This window comes from Mchenga conophoros, linkage group LG7 (genome assembly GCF_057382185.1).
Source record: "Mchenga conophoros isolate Kocher_MC1m ecotype Shallow Benthic linkage group LG7, M_conophoros_male_GT1.1, whole genome shotgun sequence".
NCBI classification, from domain to species: Eukaryota; Metazoa; Chordata; class Actinopteri; order Cichliformes; family Cichlidae; genus Mchenga; species Mchenga conophoros.
Genome location: NC_140532.1, coordinates 17,580,402 through 17,606,602, shown reverse-complemented (window position 1 = coordinate 17,606,602; position 26,201 = coordinate 17,580,402). Strand labels below are relative to the sequence as shown.

Here is a 26,201-nt window from a genome sequence, read left to right as displayed (position 1 = left end):
AATATTCCTGTTAAGTATTCTTGGGGAAATGAAGGCTAATCCATGCAGGAAATTGACATCAAACTGAAGATTTCATACAATGTGTGCTCTTCACTGAGCTGTGCCAATTGGCTAGAACAGAATGACACGAATAGAAAAAGAATGGGGAGGCCTCGGTGCACAACTGGGCAAAAATAGACAAGGAACGGGAACCTCAGACGATGCTGGTCCTTTAGGCAGGATTGGAAAGAAAAAGCCATATCAGCGACCGGCCACTGAGAGAAGTGATTAAGGCCGGCCAGCAAGTCCAGATACTGGGAAGAAAGTGTTACTTACACACACAGATCTAAGTTAGAGGCATTTGGGCCAAACAAAACACCATCTGTGAGATGCAGAACAAAGGAAAAGATGCTTTAGGGTTACTTGAGTTCATCTTTCAAGCATGGTGGAGGAAATGCAACAATTTGGCTGCAGTAATGTGTGAAATCTGTGCGGGATAAAAGGGATCTGAAACCAGGGAACAGCTTGTGGGATGCACTTACATGATCGAGGGTTTAAATGTCTCCAGATCTCCTCACCAAACTCACAGCTAGGATGGGAGTGCAGAATTGTGTTAGAACAATTCTTTAAGTTACATGTAAAGAAATAAACTACTCCTATATTAAAATATATATCCTGTTCACGTGTTTCCATGGAAAATGTGAAATTTTCTGTTTGTGACCTGAAACCTTTGAGAGATACTGTATTATGTGCCCAAGTAACAATTTTTCAAATCAGAATGAGCTAATCAAGCCAAGCACCCTGGACAGTGAGCCAAGAAAGTGGGGGGTGAATATCACTTCAGATCTCTGCAGTCGTAATTACGCAGTCGTTGAGTACTTGATAGCCTCTTCCCTCCACCTCCTCACTTCCTGGGATGAAGTAAAGAGAAGCTGCGGCTTTCCTCCGATCACAATAATCTAATCTTCATACAATTAGGAGGCAGAATGCAGCGCAGTTCAGTAGTGGGTTTTAATTACACTCTCAAACATTCTTTACACGGGACCAACAAGAGATGAGTGGAATTATATTAATCTGGGTTATATCTGTGTTGGCTGCAAGCCCTCTGGGAGTAACCGACACAATGTCGTATCAGTAATACGGTACGTGACCAGGTTAGGCGCCGAAATGGACGCCTGCAATGCATTTATGTGCAGCAAAAGTAGCAGCGTACGAAAATCATTTTACATCCCAGCCAATCAATAAGCAGCCATCTGTTTTAATCCAGCCCATCAGATAAACCCTGTGTGATTTCAACAAACGGTACAGTGCAGTAGAGTCGGGACTAAAACACAGCACTTCAAGGTGGAAAGGGTGAAAGCGGCTTTTGAGAACAGTCATCAAAGGGAAAGAGGGCACACTAAAGACAGAGGAGAAAATGTGAGTAGCCTGCAGGGATTCCAGAAAACTGAACAATAAAAGCACACAATGATAAAAGCGCTTGAAACAACTGAACTAAAAATACTCTGCAGTTTAAATAACACATAAAAATTCACGCTTTGTGACCCCTAGGGCCTCTCTGTTAGGCTGTGTTGGTTTTTTTGCAGGTTAAACATACTGCAGAGACTTTGAGATGATGAAGATGGCTGTGCGGATGCAAGTTATCTATGATAAGAATGAAAAACTGTAGAAAATATTCCTTAACAGCCAGAGGACATTTTGGAGTCTTAAACAGCACTTCATCAACAAAATACCAACTGAGTGACATGTACAATTAATCCCAAAGCCCACTGAAGCTGCTGTGGTAGCCTAGCACCTTACTAACACACTGAGGTGTTTTCCCCATAGACATCTTTATTTTTTATCATCATATGTAAATTGTACTGACATACTTTATAGCTCTGTAACGCTTCATGTGGGCCCCTCGTGTATCAGTGTTACTCTTATCAAAATACAATTACACAGTTTAGCAGTAGCTGTATTTGTTGTGCAAATTTTAGTTATTAATTTTAGACTTTTTTTCTTAACAATGCAGTTTTACAAGTTATACATTTACTCAACAACACATGAAGTCCATCTATATATATATATTCTTTTTATGTGAGAATATAAATACTGGTTTGTGAGGATGTACTGGTTTTCAGTATTTTAAACAAAAGTAAATGATCAGTAAATATCCACATGGTGGGAAGATCATTGTTAATGCCACCATTACTAGCTTATCTGCGAAATAAAGTCTTTGTGTTCTATGTTTGAAAGGAACATCAAAGGAGATAAAGTTATCAGAATGTTAAGTTAGAACATCGACACCACTTTTACCAATATTTATCAAGTCCCAGCAGCTAGTTAGCTAACGTTAGCTTTAAGTCTTAAATTGAGAACAGGTAGTTTTTTTTCCCAGGCAGATTCTGGATTTTATTACCTTTTGAAGAATCCAGACAAATTTCAGTCTTTAGTTCAGTCTTTAACCTAAGCCAATTGTCGGCTGGAGATAACTGAGCATCTGCAACACAAAATCGGCATTCATTTTGGCAAAGAAGTCATTTAAATGTTAAACTACTGCCATCAGCTGCTGTAGAATCTCTACTCACGGAGCTTCTAAATCGACAAGCCATTTAAAAGATCTTCTTTAAATGCTATGCTAAGTCAAGTGTTATACATCGGATAAATCTTCATTGCCACAGATGTTAGCACATTTAAACTAAAATCACATCACAGTGTCAAGTGAGAGTGAGGAGGTGGCATTTGGCATGTTGTATACATTATCTACTTGTGCACATACATAATGTTCTTCAGAGCTACAGGGCAATAAAAATGACACTTGGACCTCGGTAAGTTTCCAGGTTCGTGTGGACCAGAAAAACGTGGCTCGAGTGGAATCTAAAACTTGGACGAGTAAAAGGGCAGACCATTATACATATCAACCCTGAGCCTGGCCCAGTCAGTCATCTTCTGGGTGGAGCTTTTCTCTCGGGTCAGGAAACGAGCTGCCTTCTTCAGCTTGTCCTCATTCCTCTCTAGGTAACGCAAGCCCTCAGCCTGCAGCGCGTTGAGCTTCTCTTGGCGGTTCTCGTCTAAGGAGAAATCTTCGCTCATGTAGGGGTTGAAGCGAAAGTAAGTGTTTGGAGGAAGGAAGGCGTCGAGCATGGCGTGAACCTCTGGAGGGGGAAGGAGAAGTAAGAGTGAGGTCATATAAGAGAGAATAAAAAAAATTAAAACACAATTCACTTCATACTGCCTTACTAGGGGCTAGCAAAGTCAAACCTTATCTATCAGCGCTGTTATAGGATTACAAGTGTCACTGAGTAAGCGCTCAGGGCTAGAGTGTGAGGTAACACCAAGTGAAAATGTCTAGCCTGTCTATCACGGCTGTTTTCATCTGCCTTGCATGAGCAGTTTAAAATCAACATCCTACAAATGCAAACAAACAGGCAGCGGGTAACAAAACAGGCCTGAAGCACCCAAAAAGGTTTCTGTCTGAGTTCCCACAGTATTAAAACCAACCGTCTCCAAGGCTCTGCAAAACTCTACAAGGAGTAACTTATCTGGAGGTGATCTGGAGAGTTTTTATAGAGCAAATCAGTGTTAGACTATTGTGTGCTGAAAAGTTATACACAGAGACAAGATCAGCTTACTCACAAGAGATAATGCATGTGGTTAAATCAGAGATGAACCTTGTTTTCATTACTTTAATAAAGCACTCGTTATTCAAAATTTTATACTGTCAATCATAAACAGTTTGGTCTTGTGCAGTGAGCTGGATGCCAACTGCTAAAAAGTGTTCTACTATTTTCCCTCTGCAGAAAGGATTAGTTGTTAGATAGTGATATCATCACCTTCCTAGTGAAAGTCCCTTTTACCTTTCACCTACCAAATATGGAAATCCAAACACAAAACAATAACACAAAGACTCCAGAATTGCTGCAAACCTTTCAGACTCGTTTCTGTGTCTTGTAAGACATCCATGTATTCACCAAACAAACTGAAACATGCAACCTGTTTGCTTAAACACAGGATACTGTGTTTAAGCAAACAGTTTGCACGTATATTGGATGTACAAGGTCTTTATAAAAGGAACAGCTGTTTCAAGAACGAGTGGCCCAAGGTCATTTTTCCAAAACACGTCTGAAGATATATAAAAAGTAATATTCTCCATCTTTGTCACTGAAACCCTATTAGATCTGCTTTATCTATCCGCAACAACAAACACAGCTAAGCTTGATACACCAAAGACAAACTAGGAGGCTTGCGAGCACTAAAGCTTTTGAAAAAGAGGAAATCTGTGATAAACACTCTTTCTAATCTGCTGTTTCTAAATAACAAAAGCCCGCAAGAGAGCTAGGAAAGGGATTAATCCCAAAATACAGGACGAACAAGTGCAGAGAAGCATCTAGGTCACACACACACTGCACCACAGCAGCAACAGGGAGGGGAACAAGCCAAATTTAGGCACAGCAGAAGTGCCCATGTCTAGAGGTGATAAGGAGACAAAGAGGTTGCCGCTACAAAGGGCCACAGTGGGATTTATCTAGAACAAAGTCGACCTGCGGTGCAGTGTTTTCTAAAAAGATACCATCAAAAATCCTAAATCTCCCCCTTAGAAAAGAAACAGAAACAGGGAATGATCACTGCTAATGTACATTTATTTAATCTTCTTGTGTAGAGGAAATACTATAAACAGACCTGAAACAACACTGCAAACAAAGGCAGTTCAGTTCACAGTTTTTTGTACTGCAGCCATCTTTACACTATGACTTGATCCTGTCACGGCAAGTTTCAGGCTTTCATCACTCCTTGGTTGACACAGGTGTGCTTTAGAATTTAGTTGTACATTTAGCAGCTGTCAAAGCTGTGAAACACTGGCGATCACAATAGGTCGCCATCATTTTGCGGTGCATCCTTACCTTCAGTGTCTGTCGCACTGCTGATGACGTTGGTGAGTTTTGTTTTGAGGCTTGTATATGCAGCGTTGCTTTTGCCAGTAGATTCAAAGCGACCCGTACCGAGCGAGACCACACACTCCAGAGGCGTGTCAGGCCACAAGCACTGGCACTCATGTATAGCAAGTGCTGTGGGGTTGTTAATCAGTAGACCTCCATCCTGTGAAAAAACAACAACAAAAACCCAAAAGTGCTGTTAGGCAACCTGTTTACAGGCTAGGTTTGGTGTTTCATGCCAACACCAAAGTCAGTGAAACCAAATAATTGGGGTTTAAAACCTTTCATGGATTTTAACAGTCAATAGACAAAATTTCAGAAGAACATCTGATAAAGTGAAGAGGAAAAATAAAATCAATCAATCAATCAATCAATCAATGTGCAGCTTTAGTGCTGCTTGTAAGTCTATTAAACAAAGAGTCCCAGCATTTCCCCTCCCCTCACAGTTTCAGTCAGACTTGCTTTGATATCGAACAACTGCCCATGAGTGCTTTCGCTTTGGATCCATATTGTAACCAAGGCAGTGGGGGAGTAACTGGAGAGGCTGCAGAATTGTTGAATAGGCATGAGGCTGAGGGGCCGCAGGGCTGGCACCAGGATCAAACACACAAGGACCCATTCTCATTAAGGAAGCCGAGCTTGGGGGGGTTGGGAGCCGCAGGGCCCCAAATGTCTAGGGACACAGTAGAGCGAATGGTGCTTGTTTACATGGCCGTGTACACACATGTTTGATCGAGAGCACATGCTCAGTGCATACAATAATGTGTGCATTTCTGATAGCGTGTGGCATACGTACGCACACACACACACAGCAATGGGGGAAAACACCTCGCGTGTATAAATTTGAGAGTGCGATATGGAAAACTGTTCCATTAATCCAACATAAAATTGCAAAGCTCTGGCTATTGTAGCTGGACTGGAGGAAAAGCTCCCGTTACAACTGAAAAACTTAATGTACAACTTCTCTACGAAAACCTGGAGTGCTAAAGAGAATTGATTTGGCATTAGATAACAGTAAAACAAGTTTAAGGGTTTACTGACACACTTGCAGCTCAGCTATGATTTACTTAGACACAGAGTTCTCTGCGTCAACTGCACTGTCAGCAGCTCGCTTGCACTGATAAAAGCTGTGCTGACACAGATCAAGCAAGTCTGTGTCATCAGTTCATACTATAATGAGAAATGCAAATAAATACAATTTAAAAGACACATTTTCCATTAAAAAAAAAAGAAAGAAAGAAAGGCACACAAAACCTCCCAAAACATTTTAATGATATTTGAGTAGAAACAAAGGTTATGATTGATCTGTTCAGTTTGGACAAAGAGCCAGCTGCCTTTGTATTAATCATAAAGGCATTCATTGACCACAGATATCATGAGTTACAGGCTATAGCTGGTGTTGTAATAATGAATCAAATGGATAAATAACTTCTGGTTGTATTGTCGTAAAATAAAAAGTGTAAAAAAAATCTTCATTGGAAGGTCAAATCACAGAGTAAGGTGGTGGATAAAGACAGCTGCAGACATGAGCAGTCATTCCTATTACACTAATTTCAAGTACTGCACACTGCCTGGAGGATGCAAAGACAGTAGTTTCTACTGTGTTCTACTGTCCCGTGGATGAGTGCATGGATTCCCAAAAAATGTTCAGGCATTTGTTCGTCCACACGGAGCTTAGCTGGGCTCAAGCAGACCCGTGCATACTCACAGATGGGGAAACTAACACTTTGCTGACCTGGCATTACATTTCATTCCTATCACAGGATTGATATAATTATGATTCTGTTATGATTATTACAGTAGTTTATATATTGCACGCCAATTTTTAATGATGGCATTGATATCAAGAAAAGAAATCAAGAAAAAAAAATTCCCTATAGTGTAACTGCAAAAAGCACAAATTGTGTATTTAATCACCATATTATGCTCTCAATTTTTCTGTGTGTTATTTCCATTATTCAACTTGTCTCTTTGCTTAATTGTTGCCGCTCTCCTCGGCAAGTTTCTTCAGTTTCACCAGACTTCAGTTCACTTTATCTTCATTGAAGCAACACCACGAGTAGGCGTGAAGTACTGACTCTGGTAAATCAATCTGGGGAAGAAATTTATTTAGACTACCTACATGATTCAATAAAACATCTTCATTTGACACTAGTGTGTTAAACCCATTGCAGGAGGAAGCTTTACACAATGCTGCTAACATTTTATTCTAACAGTTTGTATAGTTCACTTTTTCAGGCATTCTCTCATAAACAATGCAGGGGGCTAATACCACACCAATAAGCAGATCAAGAGAAAACTGACTAATTTCATGAGATATGAATGGATTTATATATCACTAAAATTATTATGTACACGCTTCATCTCCTTACTTTTCTGTGATAGTCAACTAAACTTTTTCAGGTTTTGAATACCTGCTTGGACCTAGCATACATTCTGAAGACATCACCACAGACGTATTTATCAAGGACGAATGAAATAACTGAGAAAATGTGACACATGTTCAGTCAAAGAGCCATTAGAGGTCAATAACATCTGTACAAAAGAATGGCAGGATAACCTTTGCAATAGTTCTCTATGGTTTCATGCACAGAGTAAGTAAACCAGCTGACGTATAACAGGTTAGTATTGGTTAATAGGTTAACTGGTTAAGTCGCAGCCCAAGTGAATACTGGACTAGACCATTAACGATAAAAATGGGGGAAGGGGATTTTTTTCCCCTTTATTTAAACAAATTGATTTATACGTTATTATGACCCTGATGAAAGCCACGAGCCGAAAGACGTTGGTCAGTTAATAAAGTTGTTCCTCTTTACCTTCCTGCATCCTCTCCATGCACCTTGAAAGTAGGTGAAGTTGTGCCAGAATTTGTTGTTGCTATTTATGCACAGAGTGACAGACATAAAGATAGAAAGACACTGCCAAGCATTAAACTACTGCAGTGGTTAAAATTTAACTAACATGAAAAACTACAAAGACACGTGTGTCTAATAATCTGTTATGATAATGTGTAATCAATCATTACTACGATGATCTAAAAGTTAGTTGCTGAGATAATAATTAGAGCCAGAGCCTCAGAGAGCACCATTTAACTGGCTGAGATGGAAGTCATACAAAGAAGGCTTCACTCTGTGACAGAGCATAGAAGAACTGCTGAGGTGGCCGTTTGTCCAAAGCACATCATTATGCACCAGTAGGTTGTCTGGCAGACCGAGAAATGAATCACATAAAAAAAAAAAAAAAGAAAAAGAGGAAAATGCCTGGATTGGATGTGCCCGTAATAGAGACTTAGGGGAACTTGCTGCACTGGGCACCAGTCAAACCCAGCTGGTAACAAAACAACTAAGCAGTTTTCTTATCACTCACCCCAGTGTGAGAGGCTCCATTTTCTGAACTCTGTGGCAATGATGGCAACAGTCCGGGTCCAGTTATGGCTTCTTTGTGCTTAATAGCTGGGGGCAAGTTTCAGAGGCGCAGTGGTCGCGCTTGCACACAGTGCCAGGGCATATAACTTTAAAAGCAGACTGTGCAATGGTTGTCTGAGCGAGGGACTTAATGCTTTAGCTTGTCTGCATCTCAGTGCACCTGCTGGACGAGCCCAGAGCGGGTAAAAAAGGTCAAGGCAATTATGAAAAATATGTTTTTGATAGAAAGACCTATTGCATCACTGAAAGACTGCTAGGCTTTCTTTCTGTATTCTCTCTCTTTTTAAAAAAAAAAAAAAAAAAAAAGTCATTTGTATAGTCATCTTTTTTACGCAGGTGTCCAAACAGGCTGGTAGTACCCCGACTTTCCAACAGGAGCACTATTTAACATTATTACTGCAAAAACAACTTTTTAACCATTTAAAAATAAGTGAAACTGTGAAAAGAATGTTAAGAAGAAACAGACATGACTATATTAAAGACTATAATGTAGTGTGTTGCAGAAAAATCTAATGAAGTTGGCATGCTTACTAGCTACTGCCTGGTTGCATTCTAATGTAATTTTCTCAAGACATCATACATATTGTCCATCTGTCCAACACCAGAGGAGCAGACTTGCCCAGAGATCATGTTGCCTTTTTATATGCTCTACTATTTTGACCTCTTATCCTACAGTCAAGGGCAGGAAGTCGATAAATTGAATGGCAAAAGCTAGAACCAGAAGATGAGCGAGTCAGCTAGAGTTTGATTTTAGCCTTGCAAAGCTTCCTGTACTTATGCTTCCTGGAATGCTAGGCCAGGTGAGTTTGCAAGTTGAGACTGCATAACTTCTGCAGCCAATCATCACAAGGTTTGGTTGTTGGATTATTTGAATACAACAGTACTGTAAGGCAATGGCAGACACAAACAATAGTTGCTTTGACAATAATTTTACACTTTTTTTTTTTTTTTTAAAGTGTTGCTAAAAGAAAAAAGTAGCATTACTTGGGATTTGTTGCATGCTATTGCAGGACAGCAGCAACTCCTGATAGACTAAGATACTCTACACACTGTTTTTATCAAAGTCCAACCGATAGAGGACTTTTTATACTAATAACGAGATCTGGCAATTTAAAAATTCAATACTCCAATGTACTGGACAACAATTTTTTTTTCCACGAATTTCCCTAACAACTCTTACACGTATTATTTATTCACTCGTTCACGCTCTGCCCGAGTCTGCTCAGATTAGATGACTGTTGTGTTTGCAGCTTTCCAAACCAACAGTAAAATCGCAGAGAACCCTCTGGTGGACAAACTGTGCAACATCAACACTTATAACATGGTTGAAAGGTGAAAAGTCTTTTTTTTTTCTTTAACTTTTTCCATTTTCATTCATTGGCCAATACAAATACCAATACTTTACCTTTTTACACTGGCCAGTACTACATTTTCACACAAAGATTCTTGAGGCCAGAGCACATCTGGATGATGAATTAAGCTGAAACTATGATCCACTTGGGACAAACTGCAAATAAGGCTGCATGCAAAATGGCACCACTCAAGCTGTCTGTCAAACACGCAGCATGACGTGAGGCAAAGGTCACTTCCATTTACGAGGATTTAGAGCTGTAATGCTGCTTATACTCGAAATGACTCAATGTCACTGTAAACAGGAATGCCATGTGTCTACAGACTAATGTCCTCAGAGAGTACACCCCTGTCAGTAGCAATCATTTAACCCCCTTTGAGGTTAAATTCTCTATCAGATAAAGAGGAATGCCAACTCTGAATTCTGGCTTTCATAGAAGCTTAATGATTTCCTGTGACAGTGTTTGAGTCTTTCTTCCGGTGTTATGGGTTAGTTATACTCTGAGGATCAAAGCTCGTTTAGCCTCGCCTTTGCCCTTCAGGGTCTAATGGCTAATTCACAAATGTGCTCATCACTTCTATGAGTCTGTATGCAAATATACCAAGTTTTCACCTAATTGGGGCTCCCACACCCAAGGGGACATTTTTTCAAAAAACCGAATGGCTTTAAAAAGATGTTGTTCTTACAGTATATTCTGGAATAAAAATTTCTCTCAGTTAAATGAATAATATTGAGATTTGCATGATTTATTTACACTGCTGCTTAAAAAAAATGTCTCCACTGTCATTAACTTTTGGGAGCTTATCTTCATTGTGTCAGTTTAAGCTGCATTATAGGGGGAAGAGCTGATTTGAATAGCAAAGAGGTGCTATCGTGAGATCACTAAAAGTCATTTCACGCCCCAATGTATGTCAGCTCCCATTAGCAGGGACAGCAAACTTCATCCTATTCATCCAGCCTGTGCGCCTCTGCATCCCTCTCCCTCTCTAACCCGTGGGTAAACCTTCAATACTCATTTGTGGAAGGGTTCATTATGAACGACCACAACACAGAAAAGGAGGGAGCGTCAGCTTAAATCTAAATGAGGTGAACCTTTTGAAATAGAGCCTGGTGTAGCATTCAAATCTCAGCTCTGGGGAGAAGCTTTAGTCATTACACTTTTTTCTTTTGCTCCTCTGACAGGGATGGACTGAGGAGCACTAAGCTCTGTAGTAATTTGTTATGACGCCCCGCCAATGAGGCTCCCTTCTCACAAATGATTAATTAGGGAAGAATTACATAAGTCATGGACATCCGATTACGTCTGTCACAATACCAGAATGTTTTCCAGAGATGGTCGTTCACTTGATAAGCAGATAATTAGGCTGCCAGGAAAAAAAAACAACTATGAATCTTCCAAATCAACTCATACCATTTGCACACAAAATGAAGCCATCCCAGTCACTGCCTGTGCAATCAGAGAAATAAATCTGCTCATTGACCAAAATGAATTCCCCAAATGGTTTCCAATACACATAAAAAGCATCATTGTGATCTGCAAGGATGGAACTGAAACGGTGTGAGCACCAGTCCTAAATGGTGGCCAGGTCAAGTCAAAGGGCTTCATGCCATATTAAGTAATTCCATGGACTAGCTCTTCACTTGACCTTATAGCTTTATGGGCCCCTCAGGTCACCGTGACGTTCAAATCATCTTCCCAGGCTATAAACAGAAGAAGGACTCATCTGTAAGGGTGCCAGCTTTGCCCCCAGGCAGCCAAAACAATTGAGATATACTGCAGACAGTTACCTTTTCCCACACGTTCTGTGAATATTGAAACAATGAATCATCCCTGTCGACTGCAGCCGCTGAGATTAAACTGTGACAATTCATGAAGCGATATAAATGCCTTCAGAAGCTCTCCTCCATATTTACTCAGCCTAAAGTCACTCTAGGCCTTATGCACATATTTGACAGATTCATATTAAAAAGCATGATTTCAAAACTCATCCCCTGGACAATTTAGACTAGATTACCCTGCTGCTTTGCTAAGAGGATGATGGAAGACACACCTCCGTGACAATATATTGCAACGCGAGGTTTAAAGCCGTGAATTCTTTCCAGGGTCTGCAGTAAAGAAGTCATCTGAATGTGATGCGCAATTGTGAAAAGGCGAGGGAGGTCAGAGACGAGGAAGATTTGCTGAAGCTTCCACACAGCAGTCAGTCAACATAATAAGTGGACCAGCATAATCCTCAAACAAGTGTGCCAGCTCAATCGAGTGTTTGTGCATGTGAGAAAAAGTGTGTTCTACAGAACAAAAGAAAGAAAGAAAAGGCGATTTGAGCAAACAGAGGTGATGTGACAATCAGAGGTGGGTGCTAACAAGTTACTCAAGTGCACATAGCTCAGAAAGTGTAACTTTCAACTAAAATGCACTTGTTAGAGGAGTTTTAAAGAAGCACAGGTTTCACTCTCACTCGAGTCATTTGTTGCAGAATTATCACTCCTACAACTCTATTATGCTTGACTATGTTACTAATTTTACTATTTATCTCCTGCCCTTCTATTAATGATGACAGAACAAAATAACAGCCAAATTATTCACAACATTGTATAATATTGCATTTAATTCCATTTAATTATAATTATAGCACTTTTGAATTTATCCAACACCACTGGCAGGTCTGATTAACAGATAACTGCAGTGCAGTAAGTGAATGAGTGAGCGCTGCTCTGAAGTCAGTGCATGTGAGAAGTGAAGGAACAAATATGCTGTTTGCAGAGTTTAATAAAATTAACAATGAAATATCACCTTATTATGTCTCATTGAGCCTCAATGAGACAGTAGAAAATAATATCGCCAATCAAAAATGTGAGATTTACTTTCTTATTTAGCTACGAAAGGTTTTCACATATGCCTGCCTATCAAATCAGAATTAAGCAGCTCTCATTGTGCCTCACACTGCTGCGCTCATTGCCATTATTTAGTGTCTGTTTTATGAGTTGCCGTACTTTAATCAAGTGAACTGTGTGGCTCGCATCAGTCTGTGTTATGCTGAAACCTATTCACACCCCTTTTTGCTATTACAATAACAAACTGGTTCATTTAGTTTAAAGCTTTATTTTCATATTGTATTTTATTACAGTAGCCGAGATGCAACGTTAGATAATTTTAGCTTTTTTATCGTTGTAATTTTATTACGCTGTCTGAAACAGGTCTCTTTTGTAAACAAGACATTGATTCTCAATGGGATTACCTGCATGAATAAAGGCTATATCAAAAAATAAATAAAAACTAAAGACAATTGGCATCTTTTGAAACGATTACTTTTGCTTAAGTATGTGTTTTCATAAGGCAGCTCTACTTACAGTAGGTACATTCTTGGAGCCACTCAAGCCACCCCTGTTAAAAATGGGAGATGGGACTTATTCTCAAAGGACAAAGATCCTGAGTCAGTCTCAGAAGAGGAAGCTGTCTGCAGCATGGCTAAAATGTGAGCTCCATCCTCTAACAGTCTGCAGGCCAAGTTCCCAGGGCTTAACATGGGAAGAGCAAGCAGGGATGAGAAAGAGTTTAAAAGCTCTGATTCACACCCTGAATCTACAACATCTCCTCTCTCCTCTCTGCTTCATATGAGTTAGTGCCATATACAAATATATCATTTATGACCAATAATTCCATCTCCAGAGGCCTTTAAGAGGGGAAAAAAGAAAAGAAAAAAAAGAATTAAAATGTTAGGATCTCTTCAGTTACACCTTAGAATGCCATTTAATTATGAAAGCCCCTCTGCTTTTCACGTCATTCATAGTCACAGATACCACATTTAATGCCTTCCTGTACTAATTTATGTCTACTCCCTCGTTCATTAGTGACAAATACGTATGGGAGAGCCGATGTGACCTATTCATTTGTGGCTGAGTGAAGCCTTTCGGCTGAGCATGGTGCCACGTTGGGGCTCCAAGGGGTCGCGCTGGGGGTGGTGGTCCACTAGTCCAATGTCTCCCATCAAATGCTGGCAGGGGTGGGCACAAAACAAGCTCCCATTCCTTCCCATCGCCTCAGGAGACACCATGGCAACTAGGCCAAAAAAACAAACAAAAAATGGGTCCTCCTCACCATTCCTGGCATGCCCTGGCATCCCCTGTGAAATGTCTGAAGTCTTTTACTTCTGTGTTCTTTAGAGTCGAGATAACTGAGCGAGCTTTAATGTGGAACATGCGCCTCCTCTCTCGCTTCATCTCATCTATCCTCCACCCCACCTCTTTTTCCCTTGTTCCCCCCTCACTAAAGGATGATCTCCACGGCTATGGTAGCGAGTGTGAGGCTTTGATAATGCCATGGCTCTGCTTCAAAGGTCTCGCTCCAAGTTACAATTTTCCCAGTGTTAGTAGAAAGAATCTATAGAATCTAGGTGCTTCTCCATCAGGTTTCCATTCCAGCCTGCAGACTCACAGAATCATCAACAAACACTCATCTGTCTTCGAAAGCTGCTTGAGAAGTCCAACCTTCGTTCAGCACATGCCGTTACAACTGTTGCGTTCGCTGTCACAAAAGGTTGATTGTCTGAGGGCTTGAATTAAGTGGGAAAGTCTGTGGGCGTCGGTGGAAAAGAGTGAGATGACTCTCTCTCTAGGGAATCCTGACATCATACACACAGCATGTTATGTTCACAACTGGTCTCAAGCAGGCACCAAATAAGTCATCAGACTGGGTGGCATTTTGAAGATGGTCAAACATTCACATGGAAATTAGAGTGCTTAACAGAAACCGTATATGAACAGGAGCTTGTTACGGGTCCTGCTCTTGGATTTTACTGTGTAATCATAATTAGAAACTCATTAAAATTACATCTGAACTATCATCACTCAGGTTTCCATTAGATTGAGCAAAGTAGTCTTTGCTTCAGCAAAGAAAACTGACAAATAGATGAGGATAGAATTACTAGCTCTCTATAAAAAAGTCATTTTTTTAAAAAGTATTTCTAATGTGCTGTTAAACATCTGCTGATCCTCTTCTGCTTATCCTTCTCAGGATTGGAGCCCATCACAGCTCCCATAAGGCAAAAGGCGGGGTACAGCCTGGACAGACTGCTGTTAAGCGCTTTGAGAACTTTTCCAAACATCTTGGTTTTATTTTGGATGCTTGTATTATTTTTATTTTGCACACACAAAATTTTTTGATTTGACAAAAATCCAAAATTTCAGGGTCAAATTCTTAGCCTCCCAGATGCTAATAGTTAATTCTGTACCCTTCTTGATGGATAATAGCCTGCAGTTATGTACTAGTTTTCAACAAGTTTCACCTGAGTGACCCAGCCCATTCTTCTTTGGCAAACCTCTCAAGCTACTCCAGATTTGTTGATCTTCTGGCATGAACCTCAGGTTTTCAGTTCACCCCACAGATTTTCATTAACATTCAAGTCAGGGCTTTGTGCAGGCCAGTCAGAAATGTTCTCTTTTGTTTCTGGAGGTAGATCTTCACCAGTAGCGGCACATATTTTGTGTCATTGTGTTAAGAGACAAAGCGATGAACTGGACCGCGTTTTGCTGCTGAATGCTGGAGATTTCCCTTTCAAAATCTTCACATATCCTGCTTTCTTCTTGATTCATTCATTGAGCAGATTCCTGGTTCCAGATGCCCTGAAACATCTCCACAGCATAATAGTCCCACTACTGTGGGGATGCCGTTGTTTCGATTGTACCCCTCTCCTTTCTTTCTCCAGATATAACCAGTCTACATAATCTTTCTCCAGGTTGTTCTTGGCATACTTCAGTTTGACTTAAAGGTGTCTCTCAGATGTAGAGTTTTGTTTTTGAAGCCCATTCAGGATTCTAGTGGCTGTCATCTTCGAGACTACAACACCTGTCTCGGTCAAGTCTTTCACTAGTGTGTTGGCAGTTGTTCTGGGGTCTTTAGACACATCTATCACTGTTTTTCTTGACAGAGTCTTTGAAATCTTTCACTTCCTACCTCTGCTGGGCTTGTTCTGTACTGTGTAGCTCTCTTTTGAATTTCTTCATGATACTTCACACTCTAGTTGACATTTGGAAACACTGTGACTGTAACTTCATATATCCATCTCCTGTTTTTCAGGGGGCTAATAATATTGACCCTGGTAATTGAGTTTTTTTCTGATATTGTGTGCAAACAGATATCATTTATTTTTTCTATAGAAACTAGTATGGTGGGAAATGCAATGTTGAAAATCCCTTGCTAATAATTTTGTCCTTATCTGTGAGTCTAACTTCATATGATGCCTATATCAAAATCAACATAATCCGAATTTACCAAAAAGATACCATGAAGCCTTTGATACACTAGGATTAAATTAAATTGACTGATTTAGGCAAGTTATTTTATCCTCTTACATCTCAATAGATCTTAAAATTTGAAATGAGAAATCAAAACACGGAATTCGGGTAGGTAAATGTCAGCTTAAACAGCATGAACTCAGTGTCTCAGGAACCACAAATAAGGTGTGCTTTAAAATATACACGTTTGGTAGCCAGACATATCCTGGTGTTACATACAAATGTAAGTCATCTTCAGGATAGTAAATACAAGCAAAAACACTCCCAAAACTGCAAGAGCTGTGCAAACGCTCCGTATGCACATGAATTCTCAGTCAAGGCCTTTGAATATTCTTCAGAGATTTTTTAGGTTAAAATTAACCCTAGCTCTTCTTACCAAGAGCTCTTTCTAATTTTACTCAGTTCTTCAGCTGGAATTTTCTCTTGACAGACTTGAAATAAAAATAAAACAGCTGTAACTGATTTCATGTCAGATGTGTTAAATATATTAAACTACTGATGGCGTCTCATCTCAAAGTACGAGGCCTCCTGCTGGCCGCCAACTAAGTGATTTTGCAAAAGCAGCTCCATAATTAGATTGTCTGTATTTTCTTTCCAATGAAGCAGATGTAGCAGTCACACAGTTTTGTGTGATGAGGGAAGCTCTGGATTGGGATAATTTATGCATCAGAGGGAGACCTGCTAGACGACATGCTGGGGAAATCTCCCACTACAGGTGGGTTTTCATCATCCAGTCTCTTTCATTCTCTCTCCCTGCACTTCATTCACCTGCACACCTAACACAGCTTCCAATTAGGAGTGCCGGAGCTCGCCCGTGTGGGATATTGCCTTTGATGTAAACACACTCTCATTCACGTGTGATGGATCTACACTAAGTTCATCAGAGTCTGTTCATCTGTGTTTTTAATGTAAATTTAAGGAGATTCCCACACTTGTATGTGGCAAATCAAACACAGGCTACGTCAACTGAATACTTAGACTGTAGTGGAACATTATTCCCCACCTTTTCCCACCTGTGTTTTTGCCTTTTTAAAATAAGCAGCATGACTACTCTAAATAAAATAAAACAAGACGTTTACCCAGTTTCTGGTGTGACTTTCCTCATAAGGTTTCTTATATCGTCTGTGCTTTCTGCCATTCCATTTGCGTAACAGAGCAACCTCTGTTTTCCATTACAGAGGCTTAATAATTTTGCTGATTTATTGATCAGCAAAATGGCAAAATGGACTGGTGGTTTGTTATGTTGCTGATGGCTAATGCGAACCTGTTTAATGGAGATGGATTTAAGTGCGTCTCACGACGACTCTACCCCTCATTCTTCTGTCAAAATGTAGCTGACTGGAAATAAATACTAACAGAAAGGAAATAGAGTTCCTCCCTCTCACTTGCTCTGCAGAGAATTTTTCTCATTAGAATTCTCAAAATCCTTCGAAACTCTCCAGCATTGACACTGACTGTGCGGGGCATGTTAATCTAGAAGACCAAGATTAAAAGCTTTAATACTGCAGCAGCGGACTGCAGTTGAAAAAAAGAATTTGCATGAACACTAAATATCAGCGCAATTCTCAGCTGGCCAGCAAAGGTCTTTCGATATGGCACGCTGTGACAACAATGACTTCTGGCTGAGTGCATGAAGTACGTGTAACGCTCTGACTGTCAAAATGTTGCTGAACAGAAGTAATTATAGGATGTGGACTAGAAAAACTTTACTGGAAAAATCTGTTTTCCCTAAAATGACTATAAACCCTGAACTATTGGTCAAATTATACAAACTGTATTCATGTTGAACCAACAGTACAGTTTATATGCCAAATCTGAGGCTATTCGTCTACTAAAACTAAGCTAAATATGAAAGAACATTTAAAACAAAATAAAATAAATAAAAATAAAAACAAAAATACTGGCGGCCACCAGTGGCCCTCAGCCTCCAAGTAGATACTAGAGATGGCACAATACCACTTTTTTATGTCCGATACCGATACCGATATCATAAATTTGGATATCTGCCGATACCGATATGAATCCGATATAGTGTTTTTTAATCAACAAAACTGTTTTTTAAATATCTTGCTGCATTTTGTATAAGTTCATACTCAAGTTTAAAACAACAACTACACTAAAGCTATTCTGTTATACCTGTATGCAAAAAAAAATATTTCATAGTTCAGCAATACTGATCAATCTAATAAACTTAGACCTACACCATCCTCCCTATTCTGGTATTTTAAAGAGTACTTAGCATAAATATTAAGCAACCTAACTAATAGGGTTCCAACTCCCAGCAACAACAAAAATAAATAAATAAAAAATAGGGAACCACCCCTCACGCTCCACCTCATGATGCTTAATCGACGTAATCAACCTTAATTTGATGCAGTGTGAAAAAAAATGGACAGAAATCAATTATTTTTCAAGAAATATTAAATAGATTCAACATCTTTCTTCAACAGAATTGCAGACTGCACAGATGGTACCTTCCCAAAGTAAAAAGTACTATAGCTTACTAGGGTATATATATATTAGACTTAATAGTTACTATATACAATAATGGACTTCTATTCATTTTGCATCAAATTAAAACTTTGGGTGTCAGATAATTATTTATTAAAAGCTAGACATTTTAAATGAGAATAAGAAAGAAAAGTATGTCTTTGTGCCCCCTTTTCCCTGTTAATGCCCTATCGGCCCCCCTGGCTAAACTTTGCTAGATCCGCCCCTGCACAGTTACCAGCCGTCAGCTACGTAGAAAAAGATCCTGGAGTAGAAAGTAATATTAAATACATTCTAACAACAGCTGATCAAGCTTAAACGTGCTGCTGTTGTTCAGCCGCTGGTTTCCTCTTTCTGGTGCAAAGTGGGCCAAAAGCAAACTAGAGTCACGGACTCGCGACAGAAAAGCCGATCAGCTGATCGTTAAGCAGTTTCATGATTGAAGTAGCAGCAAGAAGAGGCAGTCGTTTGTTAAGCTTAACGCAGGAATGCTTTACAAACATTCAGAGATGGACTTACACACTTGCTTTACTTCTCTCGGGATAACTTTGTCAGAGATGAAATGCCGGGTTGCTAGCGAAGCTCCAAATGCTATCCAGACCACCGACAGGTCCCGCATGCCACAGCCGCTCTATCACGTGATGCATACTGCTCCGACGTGCTAACGTTCTGAGGTGAGTTACGTGTTGCAAGTTTTGTGAGGTGCTTTTGTGATATTTAATGGATCGGATTACATTTTTTATTTTTCTACGATATCCGATCTAGTAATTTAGGTCAGTATCGGACCGATACGTAATATCGGATCGGTCCATCTCTAGTAGATACAGCAAAGGTATAAATTATAAAATCCTATGTTGCCTCATTCTCGCATTGATATAAAACCAGCTAAATTAAAAACTGACATAAATAAAAATGTCAGTTTGGCGAAATTTGTCAGTACAGCCAGTATCAGGAGGATTTCTCCCTTCGTAACAGCTGTGAATGGGACTGACCTGGTGGAGATCATTCCCCAAAGGGAACTCCTGGAAATACCCGGGGGCTGCTGATGTGGCGCGGATGGCCTGCCAAAGCTGATGCTGGCAGCCCCCAAGGTAGTGTGAGCACATCCCAGGCAGCAGGTTGTAGTTCCTAAAAACATATGCCTTCAGAGGAGTGCCCCGATTCACAATGGTGCTCACAGCTGCCACCTGTGGGTGAGGGCATCAACATACAGGGTGACTTTCTTTTTCAGTGTCAGGTTGTAGTTGAACAAAAGCAGACAAGAAATGCAGGCATAATATCTAGGTCGACATTCTGACAGATCAATTTTATGTCATCACTGAGCTCTGAGCCTCAGAGGAGACATGCTGACATCTGAAAAGCATATACTCTTCTTTAGGCCCACTTTCTTATGGCTTTAGAGCCTATTTTTATCTGTCAAGCAGAACAGTAAAGAGAGGGAAATGGAGAAAGAAGGTTTCTGAGTAATATACAAGTAAACAAGGTGAGGCAAAAAACACGCTGGGGGAATAATGAGTCAGACCATCTCATAAAGCTCACCTTGGGGCAGTCAGGGTTTCTTGAAGTCTCCACCATGAGGTGAGAGCCCATTTTCTCTCTGTGGAGGTTCACAAAGGTGATGTTATTTTCTAGTGTAGAGGGTTTAGAGTAGCATAATGACTAAAGGTAAATGAGTTCCCTTCAAAGGAATGCTGACTGTGATTAATTATACAGTAATCTTTATTCTGTAATATAGCTTTCAGACTTTTTCAACAAGCAGCTTTTTTTGTTGTTGTTTTTTTAGGCATTTCTGTATTTTAATTGCTCCCATGGCTGTCGAAGAGCCATTGTTGTTGCATGGCACCACAATAAAGGAGAAAGACAAGGTGCTCATCTAGACACTGATCATGAACTATAACAGCAAAACTCACTTGAGGATGTTCTCCCACGCTTCACTGTCATAGAAAGCGTGGTTCCAGCCCATCTTCATGGTGCCGACAAATACATTCTGCTTGAAAATATCTGAGCCCAGCTTTCGGTACAGATCATCACACTCTTTCAGAGGGATCTGGAACATGCCTAGCATGAACCCGAGCACAGCACCTGAGTTAAAACAACCAGAAACATTCAAATGAGAGTGACTGAGATGTACTGTTAATTGAGCTGCTGTAAACAGGAGGTAGAGGAGGTTCAGACAATCCTTTGAGAAAGCATCGAGGAACAGCTTGTTCTCGTCCTCAAAGATGATGTTCATACAGTAATGAACCAGGTTTACTGGAAGGAAACTTACTGAAGGATCATCTGTTATAACCAGATGCTTTGGAGATCAGTTTACAGGATGTGAATAGGAATAACATGGTTAGAAGACTGATCAAGTATTGCCAACAGGATTAGGGAGTCACAATGGCACAATGTGGGCAAAAGTGCCAGATGTGGCCCCAATAGGTTTCTAAATGTGTGAGAACACCATTTGATTTAGGAGGCGTGTTGTCACATTTGACAACTCTCACTAAATCTGAAAAATTTAGTGAGTGTTTTAATCTCCAGCTGGTGGAGATTAAAACATATAACTGAGAGAATGCTGGACAAACAGAAACTTCAAACAGTGATTAAAGCCCAATGTGCTTTGCAAATAAACAGCAGGCTTTTAATCTATTTTTAATCAGTTTGAGGTTGGTCCACAGCTCCCCCTTGTGGTGATTTAACATCAAGGAAGCACCTAATGTACTTGACAGTAAAATACTTGTAAATTTTATGAATTCATTTTATGAATTTAAAATCAACTGTAATGAAAGCAAAATTTATTGTGCAATTGTACAATATTAGTTCTCACCCAGACTGAGAGGAAAGGGGCTGCTGGTGAAATTGAGGTCGAAATTCAGAGCAGAGCAACAAATAGGTCAGTGCTGCCTGTACTCTGCTAAGTGTTGCACTTTGTTCAGATAATCCATATACATGCCTCTGACTATACAGAAGTAGGGCAGGAGGACAGCGTACCTGTGCTGACACCACAGATATAATCAAACAGTTTGTAAGTGGGTTTCCCAGTCAGGGCTTCTAGCTTCTGTAACGTCTGAAGGGCAACAATTCCCCTGAAAGTAGAAAGCCAGACAAATACATGGATACATGCATGAGACATTAGTAACCAACTCATCATCAAGAGCACAAGATTTAAGACTAATAGAAGAAGTGTACAACCTTTGACACTATAAACTTGATATCATCAACTCATATCTTAAAGTAAAGATGAGTGTGGGGGGCAGGGGAGTGGAGCCGAGCGTGTACCTTAAACCTCCTCCATCTATGGACAAGATCCTTATTCCTCTACCTTTGACAGGTTTATGATAGCCCACCAGAGCGAGTGCTTCTCTAACGGCTGCTCTCAGACCCGGATCGTTAGCCTGTTCCAGACGGAGGAGGCAAGGGATAACTTTCTCCTGACAAATACAAACATAGCATGACAGTCAGCACCGGAAACAGAAAATGCTGTCAATCCACCATGAAGTGGTGTGGACTAGATAGTAGGAATGTAGAGGTGAACCGTCTCTCTGTTACGAGACGTAGCTGCGCTCTCAAAACCAAAACTTCAACATCATAACGGGTGAACAAATATGAAAACAAGCAAAGTTCAGGCATGCATGAATAAACAGTCTTCTTTTTGATTGTGCATTATATTCTCCTTGTTTTGATAATGCATCATGATTACTTCCTGTTAGATTTACTCTTTCCTTGTATTTCTCACCCTGCATCCCATCTAATTCTGCTGCCTGATATCAGTCAGCACATAGTTACATAAACCAGGGCACAAACTATCGACGCTTACTGAATCAGAGGTCATCCCCACGGTTTCCATGAAAAAGGCTGAAACCAGTTTCGCTCGTTCACCGGTCATTATTTATTCAGACTGAATTTAGCAAAAAATACACAGTGCAATCAATTTGCAATGAGAAATTAATGTTGACCTTCGTTGTCATGGTTAAAAATGGATGGGGGTCGATACTGGTGTGACCACTGCACATCTGTAAAACCTTGATCATAAATAAAATATGGCATCTAAAGGTACTGCAAACAGACTGAGCAATGTGACCGAAATAAATGCCGAAGATGTCTGAAGAGATTCTTTTCCCCCCCTCACAGCATGAGTGCATGAAAACTTAAATATCATTACATTTATTTCTGTAGCCACTTGCAAAGTGAGGCTCTCAACAATATGAGAAACCAAAAACTGAATTTACAGAGAAAAACAACCTTGGTTTAAAATACTCTAGATTAGTATTTGTGGTATCACTGATGTGACATAAATCTATGTAACAGTGTGCAGTCTGCATTTAGAGCTGTGTGTAACCTGCTGAGCGCAGCTCACAGACTGACATTTTGCAAGCATCGGAGAATTCTCAAATACAATCAGAAAGCATAATGTATATGATTCTCATGCTAATGCTGCAGAAGCTCAGCAACTGACCACACAGCATATGCAGACCGTACATACATAACGTGGAAATTAACATGTAAATAAAAAGAAACATGCTGCTGAAAACTGTTTTGACAACTCCGTCAGCTCTCTATAAAAAAACATCACCCACGTGTGGATGATAATCTGCTGGAAAATGAACAAGAAAAACCATCTTTACTGTGTAACGCAATTGGCTTCGTGTACGCCGCACACACCCACACAGTGTTTCTGTGTTTTCAGCTCTTTATTTACAGTTTTGCCTTTTCAGGTTGTTGTTGCTGGCTGGTTCGCACAGTTGCTGCGACAATTGCGCGCCCGCAACTGTCTGCTTTTAGTTCCCTCATCCTCTCGGATCCTGGCGTGCCGCCCAAATAGGGGAGGCATGATCTCCAGCTGTGTTGGTCAGTCTCCCCTGGCACTGCCCCATAAACCCACTGCACCATCCCTCCCCTGCAGCTGAGCCACAGACCACACCTCGCCACATACTGCTACATTTCTCACCTTCACTGCAACGCCACGAGTCTCTGGAAACTCCAAGAGGTGGTAACTTAAGTCCTCCACCCTGTTGATATAAACCTTTACATCTGATGCCCTGTGGAGAGCCTGAACCAGTGCCCGGGTTCGATTGTCCACACTCACTCTTGCAATAATCTGTGACATAAAAGCAAAAATAAATAAATAAATAAAAAATACAGTACATTTATTCCTCACTAGGCAGGTATGGTGGTTGCTGTGAATATTATGTATGTGCTTGATATATTATTTAATATGTTATAATAATATCTAAGACCATGTATGTTATGCACATTTAAGTCAATCCAGCATTGCCACAAACTAGATGTCAGACTTGCTTAGATCTCCACAACATAAAGGCCCCCGTAAGCCTATAAAGCGCCCTCTCTCTGTGGCCCTGTAACTTTTCAAGGGGGTTATTTTTGAATGTAGCTTCCCAGAACTCCCAGAACAGCAAGTCAACATCCTTCCAATAGACATATAGAATAACAAGTGCGCTGGTCTGAGTTTTAATTGTGGACACTCTGTTGTATTACACTATACTATACTGGATCATTTTAATATGCATATAATGTTTCACTCAAACACAGACAAAAAGCGTAACCCACAAAATCTGGGACTATTGAAAAAAAGTTTATATTGAGTAGAATGAAAGCAGAAAGTCCTATAGCATGCCCGTAGGATTCTCAAGGAACAGGTTATTAAAAATATATGGCTTACTACAAAAGGAAAAATTTATGAAAGAAATACTGCTGTGCTGTAAGCCCTACCTTTTCCCTTTGGTGCAGAAGTTTCTTGGCTTTCTCCTCCGCAGCCTTCTGCTCGTTACTAACCTCAGCCTGTTTCACTGACACGTCCTCTGATTTCTTTTCCTCCAGTACAGCACTCGTGGACTCTCCTGTTCTGAACTTAGGAACAAAAGGTGCTATGTAGTTCCCAACAAATGCCTGCACAGTTGGAGCTGAATAAGACAGGTACTGTCCTAAACCCCTCTTTGGGGGAGCAGGGTCTTTCTTATTAGACACCGGCATGAGGTCTGAGGTTTGTTGATCCTGAGAGTAAGTGGAAGAGCTTTCAAGATGCTCTTCTTTCTTGTCCTGAGTGTTTATGCTGCTGCCAAAGTATGAGTTGACGTGATTTGCTACATAGGTGTAAGTCTCACCCAGGTTCACTGAAAAGGTGCTCGGATGGAAGAGGTCTGTGGATTGTTTGGGCATTGTGCTCTTGCTCTCCAAATCATTCAGCGAAGGCTGGAGCTCCTCTTGCCTCCTGGAACGAGTAGCTTTGACGCCAGGAGCAATACGTCTCAGTTTTTTCTCCCTCGGTTCCGTTACAGTTGGGACTATAGCAGTGACAGTCTCTTGGGTAGGAGTCTGAGCATGAGTGGAGGTAATGGAACTTGTATCACATGTGGCAGAAGTGGAAAGGGACGGATTGGCAGAAGATCTCTGAACAACAGATTTCTGAGCAGTTGATGCTAGAGAGAGAGCAGCATTAGAAGGATTGTAAGTGGATGTGACTGTATTCTCATCAGGTTTGGGCCTTGTCTCAACACTGGCTTCAGCATTTTTATCAGCCTTTAAAGCATTAGGTTTGAGTCTGGAGATCTTTGACATCAGCTCTGTATGTGTCCCACTCACAGCTTTGGAAACTGTGTCCAGCGTGTTCCTGACACGAGACATATGTCGGCTCAGGCCAGCAGACCACTTTGAAGCTGAAGTGTTCAAATACAGGGTGCTGGTGTGGAGGCCAAGCCGATGTCTAACTTGGTTACCTTTAAAGAACCCCACCTTGCGACCCTTGGCCCTCAGGTGGTGAATGTGCCTCCAGCTGAGATAGCATTCCTTATGGAAAACAGGCTGCTGTGCATGACTCTTACAGTGAAACGCACCACACAAAGGCAATGATGCTGCTGGTTTGTGAGCATGGGACTGCCATATAAGCAATGCTCTACTTATTTTCACCCAGGTATTTGAAGCCCATCTGTGATTCATATTCTTTCAGTCCACAAGGGTTTAACCCATTCGAAGAAATATCAAGAGTACACCCGTGCTTTCCCCATTCATTAACCTGGTAATGAAAAAAAAAAGTTTACATCACCACTACATACACCCAATAAGGGAAACACTGTATAGAATTAATAACCACAGAGCGTAATGCTATATCAAATCTATCATTGTATCACACACTGTTTATAGTAAATTGTTGACTTAAATTTGCAAGTCAATAAAGCCCTTTGGAATGAATCGATTTAAAAATAAAATATTTTTAACAATTGCATAACAGAAAAAATACCAAAAGAGTTCTTGTTAATCTGGTGTTTGAGTATCGCTCAACTTTTAACAAGCACACTATTTCATTAACTGTCACAGGTGAGAGGACAACAGGTTCACTGTTAACTATGTCAACATCAGCAACTAGCTAACAGAGTACCGCTAAACGCTAGCTTTTATACAGGCCGCACACAAAACAACAAGGCATACCAGTCCTTTGTTTTGCTCTTTCACGAGAGACCAGATTCACTTAATCCTTCTATTATCGGCCATCCTTGATTAACCATAACACAAAAGCATAACACCTTACGGGAGTGTAATAGGTTGCTCGACCCGATGCCTAATTTCCAGAGTGATGTGACATCAACAGTCGAAAGAAAAACAATGGTCACATGATCCTCCATCTTCGCTGCGATTGGCCAGTTGTCCTTTGGTCCTCTAAATAGTTTCTGTTGATTGGTTAAGCAGATTCTCCACCATTGACGGCTGCATAGGGTACACTTAATATGCTTTACGGTGTATGCCGAA

At 40.5% G+C, this 26,201-nt stretch overlaps 1 protein-coding gene across 3 annotated transcripts; it reads right to left on the bottom strand.

Moving 5' to 3' along the window:
* Positions 1 to 976: 976 nt before the first annotated feature.
* LOC146569959 (calcium-independent phospholipase A2-gamma) lies at positions 977 to 26,080 on the bottom strand. 3 transcript variants are annotated; one of them, XM_085282666.1, is made up of 10 exons: positions 25,979 to 26,080; positions 24,171 to 25,470; positions 23,389 to 23,538; positions 21,720 to 21,871; positions 21,432 to 21,526; positions 20,366 to 20,537; positions 19,995 to 20,052; positions 19,448 to 19,642; positions 4,863 to 5,058; positions 977 to 3,116 (listed from the first exon to the last, which is right to left on the bottom strand). In XM_085282666.1, exons 2-10 carry the CDS (start codon positions 25,392 to 25,394, stop codon positions 2,839 to 2,841), a joined length of 2,520 nt encoding a protein of 839 aa, XP_085138792.1. In that variant the 5' UTR covers positions 25,395 to 25,470; positions 25,979 to 26,080; the 3' UTR covers positions 977 to 2,838. The 3 variants fall into 3 exon arrangements, with proteins under 3 accessions (XP_085138792.1, XP_085138790.1, XP_085138789.1); XM_085282664.1 differs by having other exon boundaries at positions 25,984 to 26,072; XM_085282663.1 differs by having other exon boundaries at positions 25,884 to 26,029.
* Positions 26,081 to 26,201: the final 121 nt, after the last annotated feature.